The 16945-nt window shown below is 37.0% G+C and overlaps 1 protein-coding gene and 1 long non-coding RNA gene across 2 annotated transcripts in view; one reads left to right on the top strand and one right to left on the bottom strand.

Moving 5' to 3' along the window:
* LOC101744194 (facilitated trehalose transporter Tret1) overlaps positions 1 to 16945 on the bottom strand; it is a 38831-nt gene that overhangs the window by 11285 nt on the left and 10601 nt on the right. The window contains exon 3 of the mRNA XM_004932036.5: positions 4795 to 4930. Within this exon, the coding sequence (XP_004932093.1) occupies positions 4795 to 4930 (136 nt within the window). The remainder of the gene's footprint in view (positions 1 to 4794; positions 4931 to 16945) is intronic.
* LOC134199249 (uncharacterized) lies at positions 5885 to 7606 on the top strand. Its single transcript, XR_009973664.1, has 2 exons — positions 5885 to 6751; positions 7034 to 7606. It is a non-coding gene; the product is annotated as an uncharacterized LOC134199249 (long non-coding RNA).

Genomic DNA, 16945 nt, shown 5'->3' with positions numbered 1-16945 from the left:
TTACTCAAGAGTTCAAGCCGGCAGACCATGGAAAGTGCCGGTAATTCATTCAATGGGTAATGGAGCAAAATTAAGTCAAAGCCAATTTTTCGAAAAAAGTTATCTCTTATTTCTCTGATCTCCATTCCATTTCCATCTGAATGGATCCGTGAATACACAAAATTGTCGAATTTTGGGCTCACAAAATCCTCATGCAATCCATGCGAAAAAATGCACCTACAACGAACAACTATCTGGTGCGGGTTTGGTTCAGGCGGCGTGATTGGGCCTTACTTTTTTGAAGATGAGGCCGAAATTGCAGTGACTGTGAACGGCATTCGTTACAGGAGCACGATAACGAAGTTCTTGTGGCCTCAACTGAATGACATGGATATGGACAACATGTGGTTTCAGCAATATGGTGCCACCTGCCACACCGCGCATGAAACAATAACGCTTGATTGCAGCAACGATTTCCAGAACAAATTATCTCAAGAAATTCTGATACCAATTGGCCACCAAGATCATGCGATTTGATGAGTTTCTTTTATTCGTCGTGGCCTAACGGATAAGACGTCCGGTGCATTCGTGTTGAGCGATGCACCGGTGTTCGAATCTCAGGCGGGTACCAATTTTTCTAATGAAATACGTACTCAACAAATGTTCACGATTGACTTCCACGGTGAATGAATAACATCGTGTAATAAAAATGAAACCCGCAAAAATATAATTTGCGTAATTACTGGTGGTAGGACCTCTTGTGAGTCCGCGCGGGTGGGTACCACCACCTTGCTTATTTCTGCCGTGAAGCAGTGATGCGTTTCGGTTTGAAGGGTGGAGCAGCCGTTGTAACTATACTGAGACCTCAGAACTTATATCTCAAGGTGAGTGGCGGTATTTACGCTGTAGATATCTATGGGCTCCAGTAACCACTTAACACCAGGTGGGCTGTGAGCTCGTCCACCCATCTAAGCAATAAAAAAAAAGGGGTTTTGTAAAATCTGAGGCTTATCCGAATAAACCTGGAACAATTCTTGACCTCAAATTTGAGATCCAACACATCATGTGTGAGATACAGCCACATCTCTGTGAACAAGTCATGGAAAATTTCACGAAAAGAATAATGGCCTGTTATCAGAACCGTGGGGGTCATTTGACGGATATTATATTCCATACTTAATTGGAACATGTATTATTTACAATGCAAGAAAACACTTCCTGAGACACCCCTTAGTATCGCATAGTTTTTATGATAATTCTACTAAAGCTAGTTATCTTGATATAAAAAAAAATTAACCCATATAATGCAAATAGATAACTCAAGCTTACGGAATAAACTAAGTAAGTATTATTTAGCTCTACAATAATTGACATTTTTCTTAGTCTTTTAATATAGAATTATATTGCATGCTATTCATTAGATGTCGAAATAAATCTAAGCGACGGAACTATTGTTACGCATGAATTCGTTTTTACGCATTATGTAGCCTCGAGTTGTTTGTAGAGCAAGAGCTAAGCTACATATCAGTCGACTATTATCAAAGCCGGCAATCTGACTTTTGGACAATGATTGGTAAATCAGAAAAACGAATTATTGACTTTGTATTCCATTGGCAGTCACAAAACTCTTCGGAACGACATCTTAGATAAATAACAGGTTAACTATTAACCTTTATTTAATGCAGGTTTTGAACCGTATTCTTTGAAGGAGACGATTATATTCAAATCAATCTGTATTGACATATCAATAATTTTTTTTTGTCCAAATGCACAGATTGCCACCTTTGATAATAGACGACTCATATATTAAAACGAAGCTAAACTAAGAAAAACTAAGAAAGCTATTATACTAAGCCAGTTATCGATAAGTTTGAATTGCATGCACAATAACAGCTAAGCGAAAGTCAAATTAGTGCTGTGCAAGTAGTTCAGTTTGACACTGATAGGCGCCGAAGGGGTGGGACAGGTGAGGCGGGAAAATCATTAACTCACATAGCAACTGATCGGCATACACTACTAAAATACTAAACAAGCTTAGCTCTTGATTTCACTATGCTCAGAGTTGTTCAATTTAATGTTAGCAAAGATTGAAAGTGAAAGGAATCTCGTTAATTTTTCCACATTGTTTTATCAAGGATAGAATATTAGATTGCTTCATTATGAAATATACTAGAAAGTCTGGTGAATACTTTAATAAATCTACTTAAACTTAAATATGAAATTTTTAGATATACATATATTTTTTTTATTGCTAGATGGGTTGACGAGCTCACAGCCCAACAGGAGTTAAGTGATTACTGGAGCCCATAGACATCTACGACGTAAATGCGCCAACCATCTTGAGATATAAGTTCTAAGGTCTCAAGTATAGTTACAACGGCTGCCCCACCCTTCAAACCGAAACGGCAGAAATAGGCAGGGCGGTGGTACCTACCCGCGTGGACTCACAAGAGGTCCTACCACCAGTAATTACGCAAATTATAATTTTGCGGGTTTCACTTTTATTACACGATGTTATTCCTTCACCGTGGAAGACAATCGTGAACATTATCACATCATATATAGAATAGCCTTTCAAATCGGATCCTATGTTTATTTTGATATTGAATTAGACAGAGCATTGATGTCAAACTGCAAATCCAGGCCTTTTCGCAATTATTAAAGAAAGTTCTGAAGACTAAACGACAATGTTCTTGCAATGCAAACAAACAACAAACAAGCACATTTTTGTATACATTTACATCGTTGTTTAATGACGACTGTGCATTCACATCCAGAAAAATAAAACAATGACAGAATTCCATTATTGATTGTTATTAGGTGTTAGGAACCCACGTGATCTTAATACTCGTTAATACAGAATATTTTCATAGGTATTCATAAGACGCAAGATTTTTTAAATGGGCGGTTTTATTCTTGTTTTGTCTTCCGTCTGCGGTCGCAAAGACTATAAAGTATTCGAGATGTTTGAAATAAAAATATATCGGGCTCTAATTAAATGATTAATATGAAGTTTCTAGAATGCTCCTAACAATATATTTATTTATTAAATAAATAGTAGTTAAAAGATTACAAAAAATGTGCTAAAAAAGGATATAAAGCGAATTTAACAATCTTAAGCGGTTACATTACGAGTATACTCCTTACATACTGAAACTAAATATGTGAGTATGCAACTAATGACAGTGACAATAATAAGGAACACATTTACGGCAGTCAGATATGTTTTTATTATTATTTGAACATAGTATTATGAAATTTTAGCGGGAATTATTTATTAATTGATCCTTATTAACGCGTATTCTATTCGCTAAAACATTATCGTGAGCACAGATAGAAAATAATCTCTAATTTTTTATAAAAATCTGTATGTATTTACTTGAATTTAGGTTTACTGACACGACACGATTGCTTATGAATAAAGGAACTGTATTGAAGGCTATGTTTAAACCTGTTATTCTGTGCACAATGTGGACTATATTTATACGTTAATCTTATAAATTCTTAGGCCTAACATGAAAATCGTTATCAGTTATTTTGAATGCGCCGAAATTAAAACAATTCCAAGTTGTCTGTCTGTGATAAATAAAATACATAAATGTAGTTTAAGAATAACATTTTGTACTTTAATTTTAATACCTTCTAAGTCTGATAACTGAAAAATTATTTGACAATGAGTGAGGTAACGAGGCCGTCGACAGTTTTTTTGCGGATGGCTAGTAATTGTTATTATTAATTTTATAATGAAATTCCGCATAATTTTTACAGATATAGAATTTCTGACAGTAATTGAGAAGAAAAAAAATGAAGGGATATGCTCTCGACGAGTGTTAAAATAAATGAGTATGCAGTGGGTGTCGTTCATTATGAGAAATTCCTATTAAAAAAACTATAATATTAAGGTGTAATTTAAAAATATGTAGTTCCAAAGATATATTGTTATTGACATGTCTACTACTTGCGGAAACCAAAGAAAAACATTTCTACTGAGTAACTTTCAATTTAGAAGCTTGTATTTAATTTTCATTTTTAATTTTTAGTCTCTATCAGTCTTCATATCATTTAACATCAATATGTTTTAAATAAACCTTTATAAATCGGCTATAAACCATAGTACAAGCTTATTTTAAATATTATTATTTAAAAACATACATAGTATTTAACCAAAATGCGTCGGTACAGCAAAGATCACATATTTTTTGTCTGTTTGATGATTGGAACTTTACTAAAAATCTATTGCTTGGATACAACGGCCCAGACACTCACAGAAATAATTAACGGCTCGACATACATTTAAGATTCTGTTTAATAACATCAATACTATTTATGCAGTAAAATCAACCACTTCGGGGATTAACCCGGACAAACAAAGTGTGTGTGTACATTACAGACAAGTAAAAGCATGTATTTTAGTAAAGTGCAATTACTATAGTCGACTATATAGTAAATTTAATATATTTGTAGTTATTTATATGATTGTTTAAGACAATGAGTTATATATTATATAAAAATGAATTGCTGTTCGTTAGTCTCGCTAAAACTCGAGAGCGGCTGGACCGATTTTGCCCAGCCAAATTAGCCAATTTTGGTCTTGAATTATTCGTGGAAGTCCAGAGAAGGTTTAAAAGGTGAATATATGAAAATGCTCGGAATTATATAAAAACAAACAATTTTGCTTTTCCTTTGATGTGTCCCCCGTCGGACGGATTCCTTTTGTTTGTTTTAAGTTTATTTTATACAAATACATTGATTGAGGCAGTGCGAAGTCTGCCGGGTCAGTTAGTGAGTTAATAAAATAATGCAATTGAAACTTACCGATCCAAGAGCCCATCTCGTCGTCTGTTCTCATAGAGCTATTCTCACGCTGCAGTTGTGGTAGAGCAATCGCTGAGAAACCGATAGGATGACCCGCACCGGCGGCAAGGATCAACACTGCACATGTTATGAGGCACTGAAATCAATAGTCCGAGTTTTTATTTTATTCCTTTTTTTTATTGCTCAGATCGGTGGACGATTTCACAACGCACCTGGTGGTTACTGGAGCCCATAGACATCTACAACGTAAATACGCCACCCACCTTGAGACATAAGTTCTAAGGTCTCAGTATAGTTACAACGGCTGCCCCACCCTTCAAACCGAAAGTATTACTGCTTCACGGTAGAAATAGGCAGGGTGGTGGGACTTCAGAATACAGGATTCTGTATTCTGAGGGTGGGACCTACCCGTGCGGACTTACAAGAGGTCCTGCCACCAGTATTCTTCGTTAAAATGGTCAATTTTACTGATCTTGTTTTCTTGTTGGAAGAGTATATATCTCGTGTATTCGTTTGATGTGCAAATAATATAAAAAATATAATTTTAGTCAAAAAAAAACTCAAAGTAGGTTATCTGTGTCTAACAGTTATTTATTCATTTTTACAACCAGTGAAACAAAGATACACTTCGCATAAAACAGAATCAAATGACAAAACACACAATGTCATCACACATAACTCATGTATGCCAGAACCCTTTTTTAAAGTGGCTAATAATAATAATTAGTCCTGTATTTTGATTCAATCAGATTGTCATTCAGTCAGTCATTGCCACAGTGTCAATAGCACGCATAAAACACGAAACAAAAAAAACAGTAACAAAATAAGACTCAATGCTCACTACGTATACAAATTGCGTACAATTTGTACAATAGTCATCTCATGATATACCTATATAGTTAAAGAATTTAGTTACCCAATATCGTTAATGTTATATTTCTCGGTCCTGCCTGAATTTTAGATTACCTGTTTTGGTGCTAGTGTTGGGGGCCAAACGGAATTTTTACCTGTTACCTGACCCTACGGCACACAAAGCGTCTCAGAAAAGGAACAGTGGGGTAATCTTTACAAATTTGGATGCTGTGTTGTAATCATAGAGTTACTATTCTAACTGGAGTGCTTACTTCGTTTGACATAAAAACTAAAAATATACTTTATCTCTATGGCTTAAAGTTTATTTTTAAATAGCAAAAGATGTAAGGAAAAACGGTCTGAAAAGAGAATGATTATTAAGTGGTGGTGTCCCTCTCGCACATTTTACAAACAAAAAGCAGTGTTGCTAGCTTAGGGGATTTTCCATAAAATCTCGGAATTTGGACCCCCGTCTTAGTTATCAAAAATGGCTTTTAGTGGTTAGTGGATTTTTTAGTAGCTTGGGCGTTGTTGAAAATTATCGAAAAGGTTAAAATCAATCCACTTTACAGGATTTTAAACATTTTATGACAATAATATATCTAAATACATATTTTTTAAACGATGTGACTTAAACTTAACTAGAAAATGTTGCGACAATTTAGAATTTCCATCAATGTCAAAAATTAAATTGGTTCAAAATAAACGTACAAAGTTATGGTGAAATTAGTTTCTGATGATGACAATTTTTTAAAATAAATTATATAAGAAGTATTGATTATATGATATATATTGATTTTTAATAGAACATCATATATTAATAAAGCTCGTTAACAAAAAAAATATTGTTCTATATTAATAAGAACTCTGTTTAATGGAAAATGTAATGGTAGGTACGTAGATTTCTGATGGTTTTCATGTTGAATTTGGTTGAAGCCAGATTAATTGTTGGCATCACCGAAAAAGAGCTATGAATGGATTAAAAGAAAAATGGCGTCTATTTACGTTTGTAGTGCGAAGTTAAAATGGCACTGATACAGCTTGTGGCTTGTTTTTTTTCGAAAATCGTGAAAGTTTCCGTGTAATCATGGTGAACACTTTTAATGTAAGTGGTTTTAAGCGAGAATCCTCTCCAGTTTGTGGAATATCCTTCTATATGTCAGATTCATTGATAAATTTTTACTAGTGTGAGCATATATTTTTAAAATGTGAGATATTTTTTCTCATTATAATATTTAATACCATTTGTCTTGTAAATTGTACTTAATCTATGTCATATACTAAATTTGAAAAAACAATCGTGAAAACTATAATTTTGCAATGTATTTTTTATATTATAAGAGCCATCACGTAGTATTTTTTGAACTTTTTTTATTGTATTGAATAGCGTCGCACGCAAGCATGTATATCATTTGCCTGACGTTAAGCGAACGAGGAGGATCTTCTTTCTAGTAAATATGACGTTGGAATTTCTGGAAAATGTTCTATATAAAGGTCAAACAAGAAGAATCAAGTACTCAAACGCAAGAAATAAAAAATACCCCGAGAAAAGCAAAATTACGACAAGATGTTAAGGTATTGAAACAAAAACTTAAAAGTCGCGAAATAGTGATTGTAAATATAAAGTCGATTTTAGATTTATTAAAGAAAAATGGCGATTTTTAATTGAATTGAAATTTAAATTGCGAAATTTTAATGATACTCATGGTCCACTTTGATATTGATTAAAATAAATTATGTATTTCGTTGAAAAAAAAGAATTTACTTAAAATAGAGGAAATGTTATATTATAAGACTACAAAAAATTAACTGAACTTAATAATAATAATATAACCAATATTTTGTAAATAGAGATCAAGTACTATGTGTATTGTGTTATGTGTATTGACTTGTCATTTAAGAGTTATTTAATTGTCTACATATAACAAATAAATGAATTTCAGTTCATTTCATTTTATTACCCATTGCGTTTTATTTCCTAAAATGTAACTAGTAGACTTAATATGCACGTGTCATGAAAATAGCACAGAAGTAAAAATACAAGCAATTTTAAATCAATTGAAGATGTGAATGTAGAAAAAGAGCACCCGATACGCGCAGACCATGTGTGTTGCAATGTCTCACTCAGTGTGTCAAATATTAATTTGCACGGCCCACTTAGCCAGTACATTAAAGTAGGAATTGCGTAATTAAATTCAACATAATATTTAAGTCGCGGTTGAGTATTCGGACGTTAAACATGAGTTTGAGGAAGTTTAAGTAATAGAATTGAGGTAATGATGTTTGTAATAAAATTCAGTGCTAGATTTTCGACATGGCAGCAACTTCCAAAAAAAAACCGTCGAAAAAAGTCACCATGACGACGAAGCAATGTTTAGAATTGAATTTACATAAATAAAACGTTGCAAGCACGTGTTTTGTATTTACATAGGGTTACACAGAATTCTTCAAGTGAATAGGACTCATAGATAATAATAAATATTTACTAACAATCACACCACGTTAACTAGTCCCGTGATAAGTTCGTAAAGAACTTGTGTTACAGGTACCAGATAACGGAAATAAATGTAAGATTTTTATTATACTAATACATATATTTAAGATACATCCATAACCCTGGAAAAGACATTTATATTTATCATACAAATACCTTCCCTTGGCGGGATTCGAACCCGCGACCCCCTTGTGTAGTGACCATGTCACTTACCACTACACCAGACGGCCGTTGAATTACTTAAGGTAAATTCAAAACTGATGCATGTGTATAATTTTGTCCTATAAATAAATTTCATATGGTCACCACATTAGACAAGGACACCGCGACCAAAAAGTATTCTCTTTCGAGACCGATTTCTCGGCATTAGACAGCACTCCAGTTGTAGGTACTTATTAACTCCATGGTTGTAATATCATACTATTTTGAATGCTTGTTTACGTCAATAAAACTATTAAATTAGTGTAGGTCCGTCTTTCATTTTTAACGGTATTCCCATAGAATTATGTCTATAGTTAAATATTGTACTACGTTGTGGGAGCTAATTTTTAGACCAAACGTTAATAATGTTGGATTTTACAAAAAAATACTATGGTCTTTATTAGATGTTCGAAAAAAAAATCCAACTCAATATTTTACTGGTCTTAATACTAAGTTAACAAACATAATAATACCACTAGACGAATATTCGTGCAATTAAAGACCGCTATTGTACAGCTATTATCATTGCCAAGTTCTATTGTAACAGATTCGCATCAACATCAACGTAACCTGAACAGTTTTGAGGTACATACATATGTTCGTTGTTCAAGGCTCTATGACGTCGAACTCCATTGGCGAAGTATTCACCAACTTCCAACTATCGCATTTCTACAATGGCGGGTGCTACTGAATCTAGAAATATTCCGGACTGGTTGGTGTAAGTTAAAGGCAGTGTTACACGTAAATGAATATAGATAGCAGTAACAATAAATAAGTAGGTAGTATAATAAGAATTCAAAAAAGGTTAATATGAATTTGTGAAAAGAGGTACATTACTTTTTATTTTCAGATCGCTGTGATCTACTGTAATTGGAAATGCAAAAAGTTTTAACGTTTTAAACAACTTAAATAATGTTTTAATGTTTTAAACGAACTTTAATAAATTAATGAACATTATATTTCTATTGAGAATCCTAAATAATTATATCACCGCCACCCTGCCTATTTCTGCCGTGAAGCAGTAATGCGTTTCGGTTTGAAGGGTGGGGTAGCCTTTGTAACTATACCTGAGACCTTAGAACTTATATCTCAAGGTGGGTGGCGCATTTACGTTGTAGATGTCTATGGGCTCCAGTAACCACTTAACACCAGGTGGCCTGTGAGCTCGTCCACCCATCTAAGCAATAAAAACTGAAATATAAGGTAATTCCAAATATAAGATACCAAATTACTGTTGTTTGAGCGATAAATTATTCACTATGGAGCTATTCAGTTTATCGATTTTGTATTACTAGTTGACGTAAGACGCGATTTATATTTCAACATGTGATTCCAGGCAATGAACAGTTTATTTTTATAGAAAAAAATATATGGCAGCCCGTTTAGGTATGTGTTTTGTGTTGCTATTGTATTAATTACAATTAAAACAGTAATTTGACCCATACCTTGAGTCATTTTCACTGTCAACAATGTAACTTGAGAGTAATTAATCTTCATAACATCTTGCAATTTTTTTTAATTTGTCTGCGAGATACTTCATTAATTACAATCAACAACTGCTCAAGTTCCGACTGAATTTTAATACAGATAGTAGTTTTACAATTGAGTTTTATTTACCTACTCTACACTACCTGATAGAAAATACCTTAGACATTAATTCTGTACTTCGATAAGGCTATGCGTCATGATAATCGCCTTATCGTAGCCGCCGCTGACTACTCCCCGAATCCTGATCATGCAGGAGCCAGTCACCGTCGACGCCCTAGACACGTCCTTACGGATCCATCAGATCCAATAACCTTCGCACTAGACGCCTTCAGCTCTAGGAGCAGGCTTAGGGACCTCGGTAACCGTACTCGTCGAACTCGACAAAGAGTTCGCCGTGCAACCTAACCCATGAATCAGCTTGCTGAGTTTCTCGCCGGATCTTCTCAGCGGGTCGCGATTCCGATCCGGTAGTAGATTCATTCGCGAAGCAGCTGCTCTTGAGCTGTTAGGTCTCCTTCGGAGGCGCTCGGGTAGCTGTTAGCAAATCCCACCCCTCCTGGCTGAGCCTTTGCTCGCCCACCTGTCCTGGTGAAACTGGAAAGGCCTCCGGGCCACCAGTAATCCTTCAATCATAAAAAAAAAAAAAAAAAACATTAATTCTGCCAAACTAAATAAATACATGAAGTGTAATAAATAAATAAATAAATTGATCCGCATCCATAAAAAATAAGGTTTGATTACTAGGGAACTATAATTCATATTAGAATCGATTATTAGGGATACTTTTTTGGATATAATAATGTTATCAGCGAAAAATGTAATAGTAATATATATTTGTCGTGGATAACGACTTTTAGTTGTCGTGGATAACGACTTTTAGTAATATTAAGACGGTGGTTTTGATTATTATTTTAAATGATGAAATGTTGTTTTGATAAATATCACAAAATGAAGGGTAGACTCCGTAACGCCACAGTATAAAATGGCGGTACGTGGACAGAGTCGTGGCATTCCGTGTCAGACAGTAATTCCGTCCGTCTCAGTCAGTGAGTCTCTGTCAGTCAGTCAGTCGGTCAGTGGGTCTGTCGGTATGTGCAACGAAACTGTCGGTTTACCCTGTCATTGTGAAAGTTGTGTGTGTTGAGTTTCAATAATTATTATTCAAAAGGTTTTATTGACTTTTTATAAACTGTGTTCAATCAAATACGAGTGATGACGGAACCTACCGCTCAGCCATCCCTGACGTGTGCCGACATCAGAAGTGAGATCAGGACTCTACTCTCACTGGCGTGACGTGTTTGAACATGTTCGAAGTACAGCAAAAAAAAACATGATGCAGATCAGAATACTAGTAGTGGTACGCCACAAGAGCGTGAATACAGCATACGTAAGTCGTGTAATAACGTTTCTGTTACCTCTATGGAAGATCTGACCACGAAGAAATCGTCACATCTTACGTTCTGGCTCATGTTGCCCAGTTTGACTGTCGACTTCATCACATGGCATTTACTAGCGGAAATACAACACGTAACAAGCTATTGCAAGAAATTAAGGCAAGTGCAAATCTCAAGTGAAACTTCGATCGCAATAATGGATCTGTCATGACGAGTGGGTAGTTCCGACAAGAATTATTTTAAGCGGCTGACTTCTGCTAGAGTTACATGGCACTAGTGTAGTAAACCAGGACATGAGACTGTGAATTGTCGCTGAAATTTTAGAATCTACTAGATTCAATACCAATAACACTACACGTTCGATGACTTCGGGCTCCAGCAAGCAAGCAAACAAGAAAGCAAGCAAGTTTCCGTGGGGAAGAAAAATTGACACATCTGAAGTCGTCGTGACCTGTAAGATAAGACGTCCGGTGCGTTCGTGTCTGGCGATGCGGCGGTGTTCGGGTTCCGCTGGCGGATGCAGGTTTTTCCGGTGAAGTGCGTGCTTGTGCGTGCTTGACAAGTGTTCGCGGTCGGCTTCCTCAGTGTGGGAGTAACATCGTGTAGGAGAGGTGGAACCCGTAAAATTGTAGTTTGCGTGGTGGCTGGTAAGATTTGTTGCGGTAAGAAGTTTGCATGGTGGTAAAATGTCTTGTGAGTCTGCACAGGTAGCCGGAGGTGAGACTTCCGCGGTCGCGGCCCACCCAGTCCGCGAGAACCGGGCAGATCGCCTCGACGGTACGGAGGCCGGCCGACGGGTCCGCCAAACGACGAGACCACGCCTCCAGCACGGACTGCCGAGATTGGAGCCCCCGCGCTCCGGCTGCACTTGCGCTAGGGCGCGCCGCCTCGTAGGAGACTGTGAGGTATCCTTGAATGACTCTGACTGCGATCGCGCGCTGCCGGCGTCGCAGTGCGGCGACGTTCTCGTGGGTAAGGACGTGGCACCAGACGGGTGCTCCGTATAGTGCCATCGACCGCACGGGTACCATCACCCTGCCTATTTCTGCCGTGAAGCAGTAGTGTATTTCGGTTTGAAGGGTAGGGCAGTGGTTGTAACTATACTGAGACCTTAGAACTTCTATCTCAAGGTGTGTGGTGCGTTTACGCTGTGGATGTCTCTGGGTTCCAGTAACCACTTAACACAAGGGGGCTGTGAGCTCGTCCACACATTAAATCGAAGAGCGTAATCAAACGAAATTAGATACGAAGTTTAAAGGGCCGTTTAAAGTAGTTGAAATATTGGATGGTGACCGTTACACATTGAAAGCTTTAAATTCAAAACGTACTTACAAATACCCACATGATAGGCTAAGAAAAATGCCAGCATGACACATACCAGTCGAGGTTGATGTTAATGATGATGATGAAGAGCAAGCTTAAATTGTGGTGAAAACTCGAGTAAGGATAGTCTATCGGCCGTATTGTGTTCGACCGTACCAGTAGCTATTACGTAGTCGTAGCCCGGTAGAAATCGGTGTCTCTTGAGGCAACTCAAGTAGTCCGTGGGTGCGCGGTGCGCGTTTGGCTCTGGCGGAGGTCGGGGTCTGTAAAGACCATCGTGTGTAGTCAGCGGGTGATACACACGGGCGATCCACGCGGTGGATGCGCATCATGAGGGCAATTGCGATTGCTGGTCGGCTGGAGAGCCGTGGCGTTAGATATTTTTACTCGGAAGTTTTCTTTGATCTGAGTTCCTGTAAGCTATGTACAGTGTAAATTTGAAGTTTGATGAACGACTGTGGTACGTGCTCTGGCTGCTGAATAGTGAACTTTGTATACCCTATTGTTTGATTTGGTTAAAATGGTATTAAAACAGTTTAAAGCTTTGATGACTTTAAATTTTCCGATAAGTCGTAAAGTGTAGTCAGGAGTGATCGAGCGGAACAAGTGTTCTCGTGGATGTTTTTGATTGTAGGTTAACCATCGCACGAGGACGTGTACAATCAGGAAGGCCGTGTCGCATTCGACACGTGATTGCTGCAGCCAATACGAGATATGGGACGCAAACGCCGTCTGTCGGCGCTCGATGGGTCAACTATTCACCGGCCGAGCGGAGCAACGTGCCGGTAGCTGCGTAATATCGGTATTTTTGGTAAATAAGAACAATCTGGTGAGTCGTATTATTTTTATTTGGATTCTGGTGCCGAATGCTCTCTTGTCAAGAAATCTATTAGTAGTAGCTTCATAATTCAGCAATTTTATACGATGGTTCTCATAAAAGGTTTCTGTTGTTTTGACTCAAAACTGTACAGAACAAATCCTATGCGATGGTTTATTGCTTACCTATTGTATGTAATGTACTACCTGATAGTTGTTTTAATCGGTTCAGTGAGATTGAGCATTCACCGAAATAGAACTCTTAAATCTAGTGTCCTTATTCGAAGCCCAGACTTGCGTTATTGATGACCAAGCTCGCGATGAGCTCATGGAATTGTTCTTGACAAGAAGTGCTAGAAGCCGTACATCTTTTGAAGTGAAAACTTCTTTAGAATCGTTGTGATTTCAAACCGGATGCAACGAAAAAAAAAAAAAAAAAAACGACAGGTAAGAGACACAAATACAAAAATGTGTAGGATGAAGCCAGCAAAGAATGAGACAGAAATATACAACATACTATTTAATACAGCGCCATCTGTGAGATTTTTAATACTAACGTGTGTATGAAGGCTCTTGTAGTGAATTTTAATTTAAGATTATACGTAAAATTAAAATATCAATTCACAGAGGGCGCTACCTTACAATTATTTACTAATGACAAAATTTTACATTTACTTAAGACGTTTTTAATTTTGGAAGGTTTCACTTCTACCACGTGTGAATTGCACACATTTTGTTTTTTTTTAAATTGTTCTACCATAAGAATAACAGAGGCGAGCCCCTTCGAATTCTTAATAGTTCGCGTGCCATATCCCAAAAGGTTTTTTACTTAAAATGATACTGAAAGTAAGAGATTAACTTTGACGAGACCAGAACATTGGAAATTTAGTAAAATTCGATGTTGAATTTTGTTGAAATGAAGACAGATTGCTTTAACTGGTAATAGAACCTATGATTACATAAGGTTGCCTCTAAGTAGTGCTACTGACAAGACTGATCAGTGAGGTGAGAGTATCTCCATCGATTGGTACAGCGGAGACCTGGGTCTCAATGGAGACTATTGTTGTGTTGGTCTACTAATGACCTTGACTCAATATTGTGAAGTGATGTGTATTGGTTTTATCATTTGTTTTAATGATAATGTGGGTGGCAATGTCACTAGCTGCACCGGCAGCCAGGCCAGGAGCGTTCTATATGATTTTGTTGACACTAGTGATGTAGAAGATGTAGGATCAAATGACCACGATACAACTGACTGATTAAAGTAAGGATTTTGTTGTCCTATTTTGTGTGATTAGTAAAGAACAGTATTCAGTGTTATTTATGACTGGTAATTGAACACCTCGCTCGATTTAGGTGATATGTTCGTTTTATTGCCGGATGGAGGCATTGCGATGTGTTTTATGGTTAAAGTGGGTACTGGATGAAAGTTCCACTTGCGTGCCGGATGGAGGCATTAGTGTTTTGTGTTGAAGTTGGGTAACGGATGGAGGTCCCACTTATTTGCCGGATGGAGGCAATAAATAGTCAAGAGCTACTCGATGGAGGTGGCATTTGAATTGGGTTATCGTCACTCGATATAGGTGGCATGAGTTACTCTCACTAGATGGAAGTAATTGTAACGATAGTTTGTGGTTGATACATAATACTGATGAAATACTGCTCAGATTGAGTTGTTTTGTAATAACTCTGGTTTCTAATGCTCAGTGAGCATTAATAAAAATTTTCAGTTGTATAGTGTATCACTAATAGTTGGGTAATTAAATCTACTCACACAGGTTAACATAGTCTGTTAAAGATCTTGTTGAAAGCTAACGTTATGGTTTGTAATGAAACGAATCCCAATCCTCAATCGTGAATGAATCAGGAGTGGCCGAGACGAAACCTGTTAGATATTGCAGAAGGCTGTTTTCCTTGCAGGAGCGTCACACAGGGACGTGTGACGTGTCAGAATGGCCGTGTCGTGGATAACGACTTTTAGTTGTCGTGGATAACGACTTTTAGTAATATTAAGACGGTGGTTTTGATTATTATTTTAAATGATGAAATGTTGTTTTGATAAATATCACAAAATGAAGGGTAGACTCCGTAACGCCACAGTATAAAATGGCGGTACGTGGACAGAGTCGTGGCATTCCGTGTCAGACAGTAATTCCGTCCGTCTCAGTCAGTGAGTCTCTGTCAGTCAGTCAGTCGGTCAGTGGGTCTGTCGGTATGTGCAACGAAACTGTCGGTTTACCCTGTCATTGTGAAAGTTGTGTGTGTTGAGTTTCAATAATTATTATTCAAAAGGTTTTATTGACTTTTTATAAACTGTGTTCAATCAAATACAAGTGATGACGGAACCTACCGCTCAGCCATCCCTGACGTGTGCCGACATATTCATAAATTTTAAGAAGCGGTCGGATGTTTCCGAAAATATTTTTGCATCAGCAGTTAAATATGATATTTATGTTTTCCTTAATCGTTAATATTTCGTTGAATTAATGCATCTACTTGAAATTTAAAATTAATACACAGCGGACGCGGACGCTTCTATTACAAAGACTTAATTAAACTCACGTAGTTTGAAAATAAAATTGTTTCAAAATCTGCAAGTGTTTAAGTAAGTTTTCTGTAGTTTTAGCATTAGGTACATATTCATTTTCGTTTTAATTTAACCTCGTATGAACATTGATTTTCGAGCAGCTGTAAAAATCTGATAAGCTTAAAAACAAACGAGATTTCAAATTACGTTTGTTCGGTTAAATTTGAAAATAAAAAATGCGGAGAACAACACTGTTCTGTAGAAACGTAGCGTTGAATACTTGCATATTGCAACTAAAGTTCCAACTTAGTAGAGAGAGATGTGCTCCGCACTAAACGCTTCACTCTCCCCCTTTGCCTTTTCATGAGTTCTGTCTCATGAGAGGCTCGGACGTGGGTTGTTGAGCGACAGGAGGCTTTAGTCGGTTTGACTCCGACATACCCCGCCCGCCAGTCTAGCGATTTTCTACAGACCAAAAAAAAAAATTTGGACGCTTGAAGCATAATCTTACACATTTACCTATTGGAATTTTTGTAGATAGGCCTTTTTACAATGCAGATGAGATTTTTCGACCTCATGTCTCAAAGTTGGGTGGGGGCATTCATATATGTATGTAATGCGCTATCATCATTATCAGTGCACAATAGTTCATTGCTGGAAATAGACCTCTCCCAATAATGGACTATAGTAACTACTCAATACCCAGGCAACGGGGCAAAGCAAAGCTATCGTAACCGATGTGTTTCGGCTCCTCAAGCAAGCAACCGTTCTCGTCGAACTCGTCGATCGAAGAGTTCGATGTGCGAATTTAAAGTGCAAACAAGGCGAGAGTTTGGATGGTATATACTTTATTTTATTTGTTTGTTTAAATGTTAGTATTATTTAATTAAACGAAATTAACCGAACGCACAAATATGCATAAAATACCTCAAAAATTACGCTAATTTTCGACTACGAGTTTTAACGTGGTTCAATTACAATCCTGTTGTAAATTACATAGTACAGTAACCACCACCGCAGAAATATGTATAATAAAAATCGTCCGATAATAATAAT

The sequence above is a fragment of the Bombyx mori genome, chromosome 8 (genome assembly GCF_030269925.1).
Source record: "Bombyx mori chromosome 8, ASM3026992v2".
NCBI classification, from domain to species: domain Eukaryota; kingdom Metazoa; phylum Arthropoda; class Insecta; order Lepidoptera; family Bombycidae; genus Bombyx; species Bombyx mori.
Note: the sequence above shows the minus strand (reverse complement) of the source record. Positions and strands in the feature narration are given on the sequence as shown.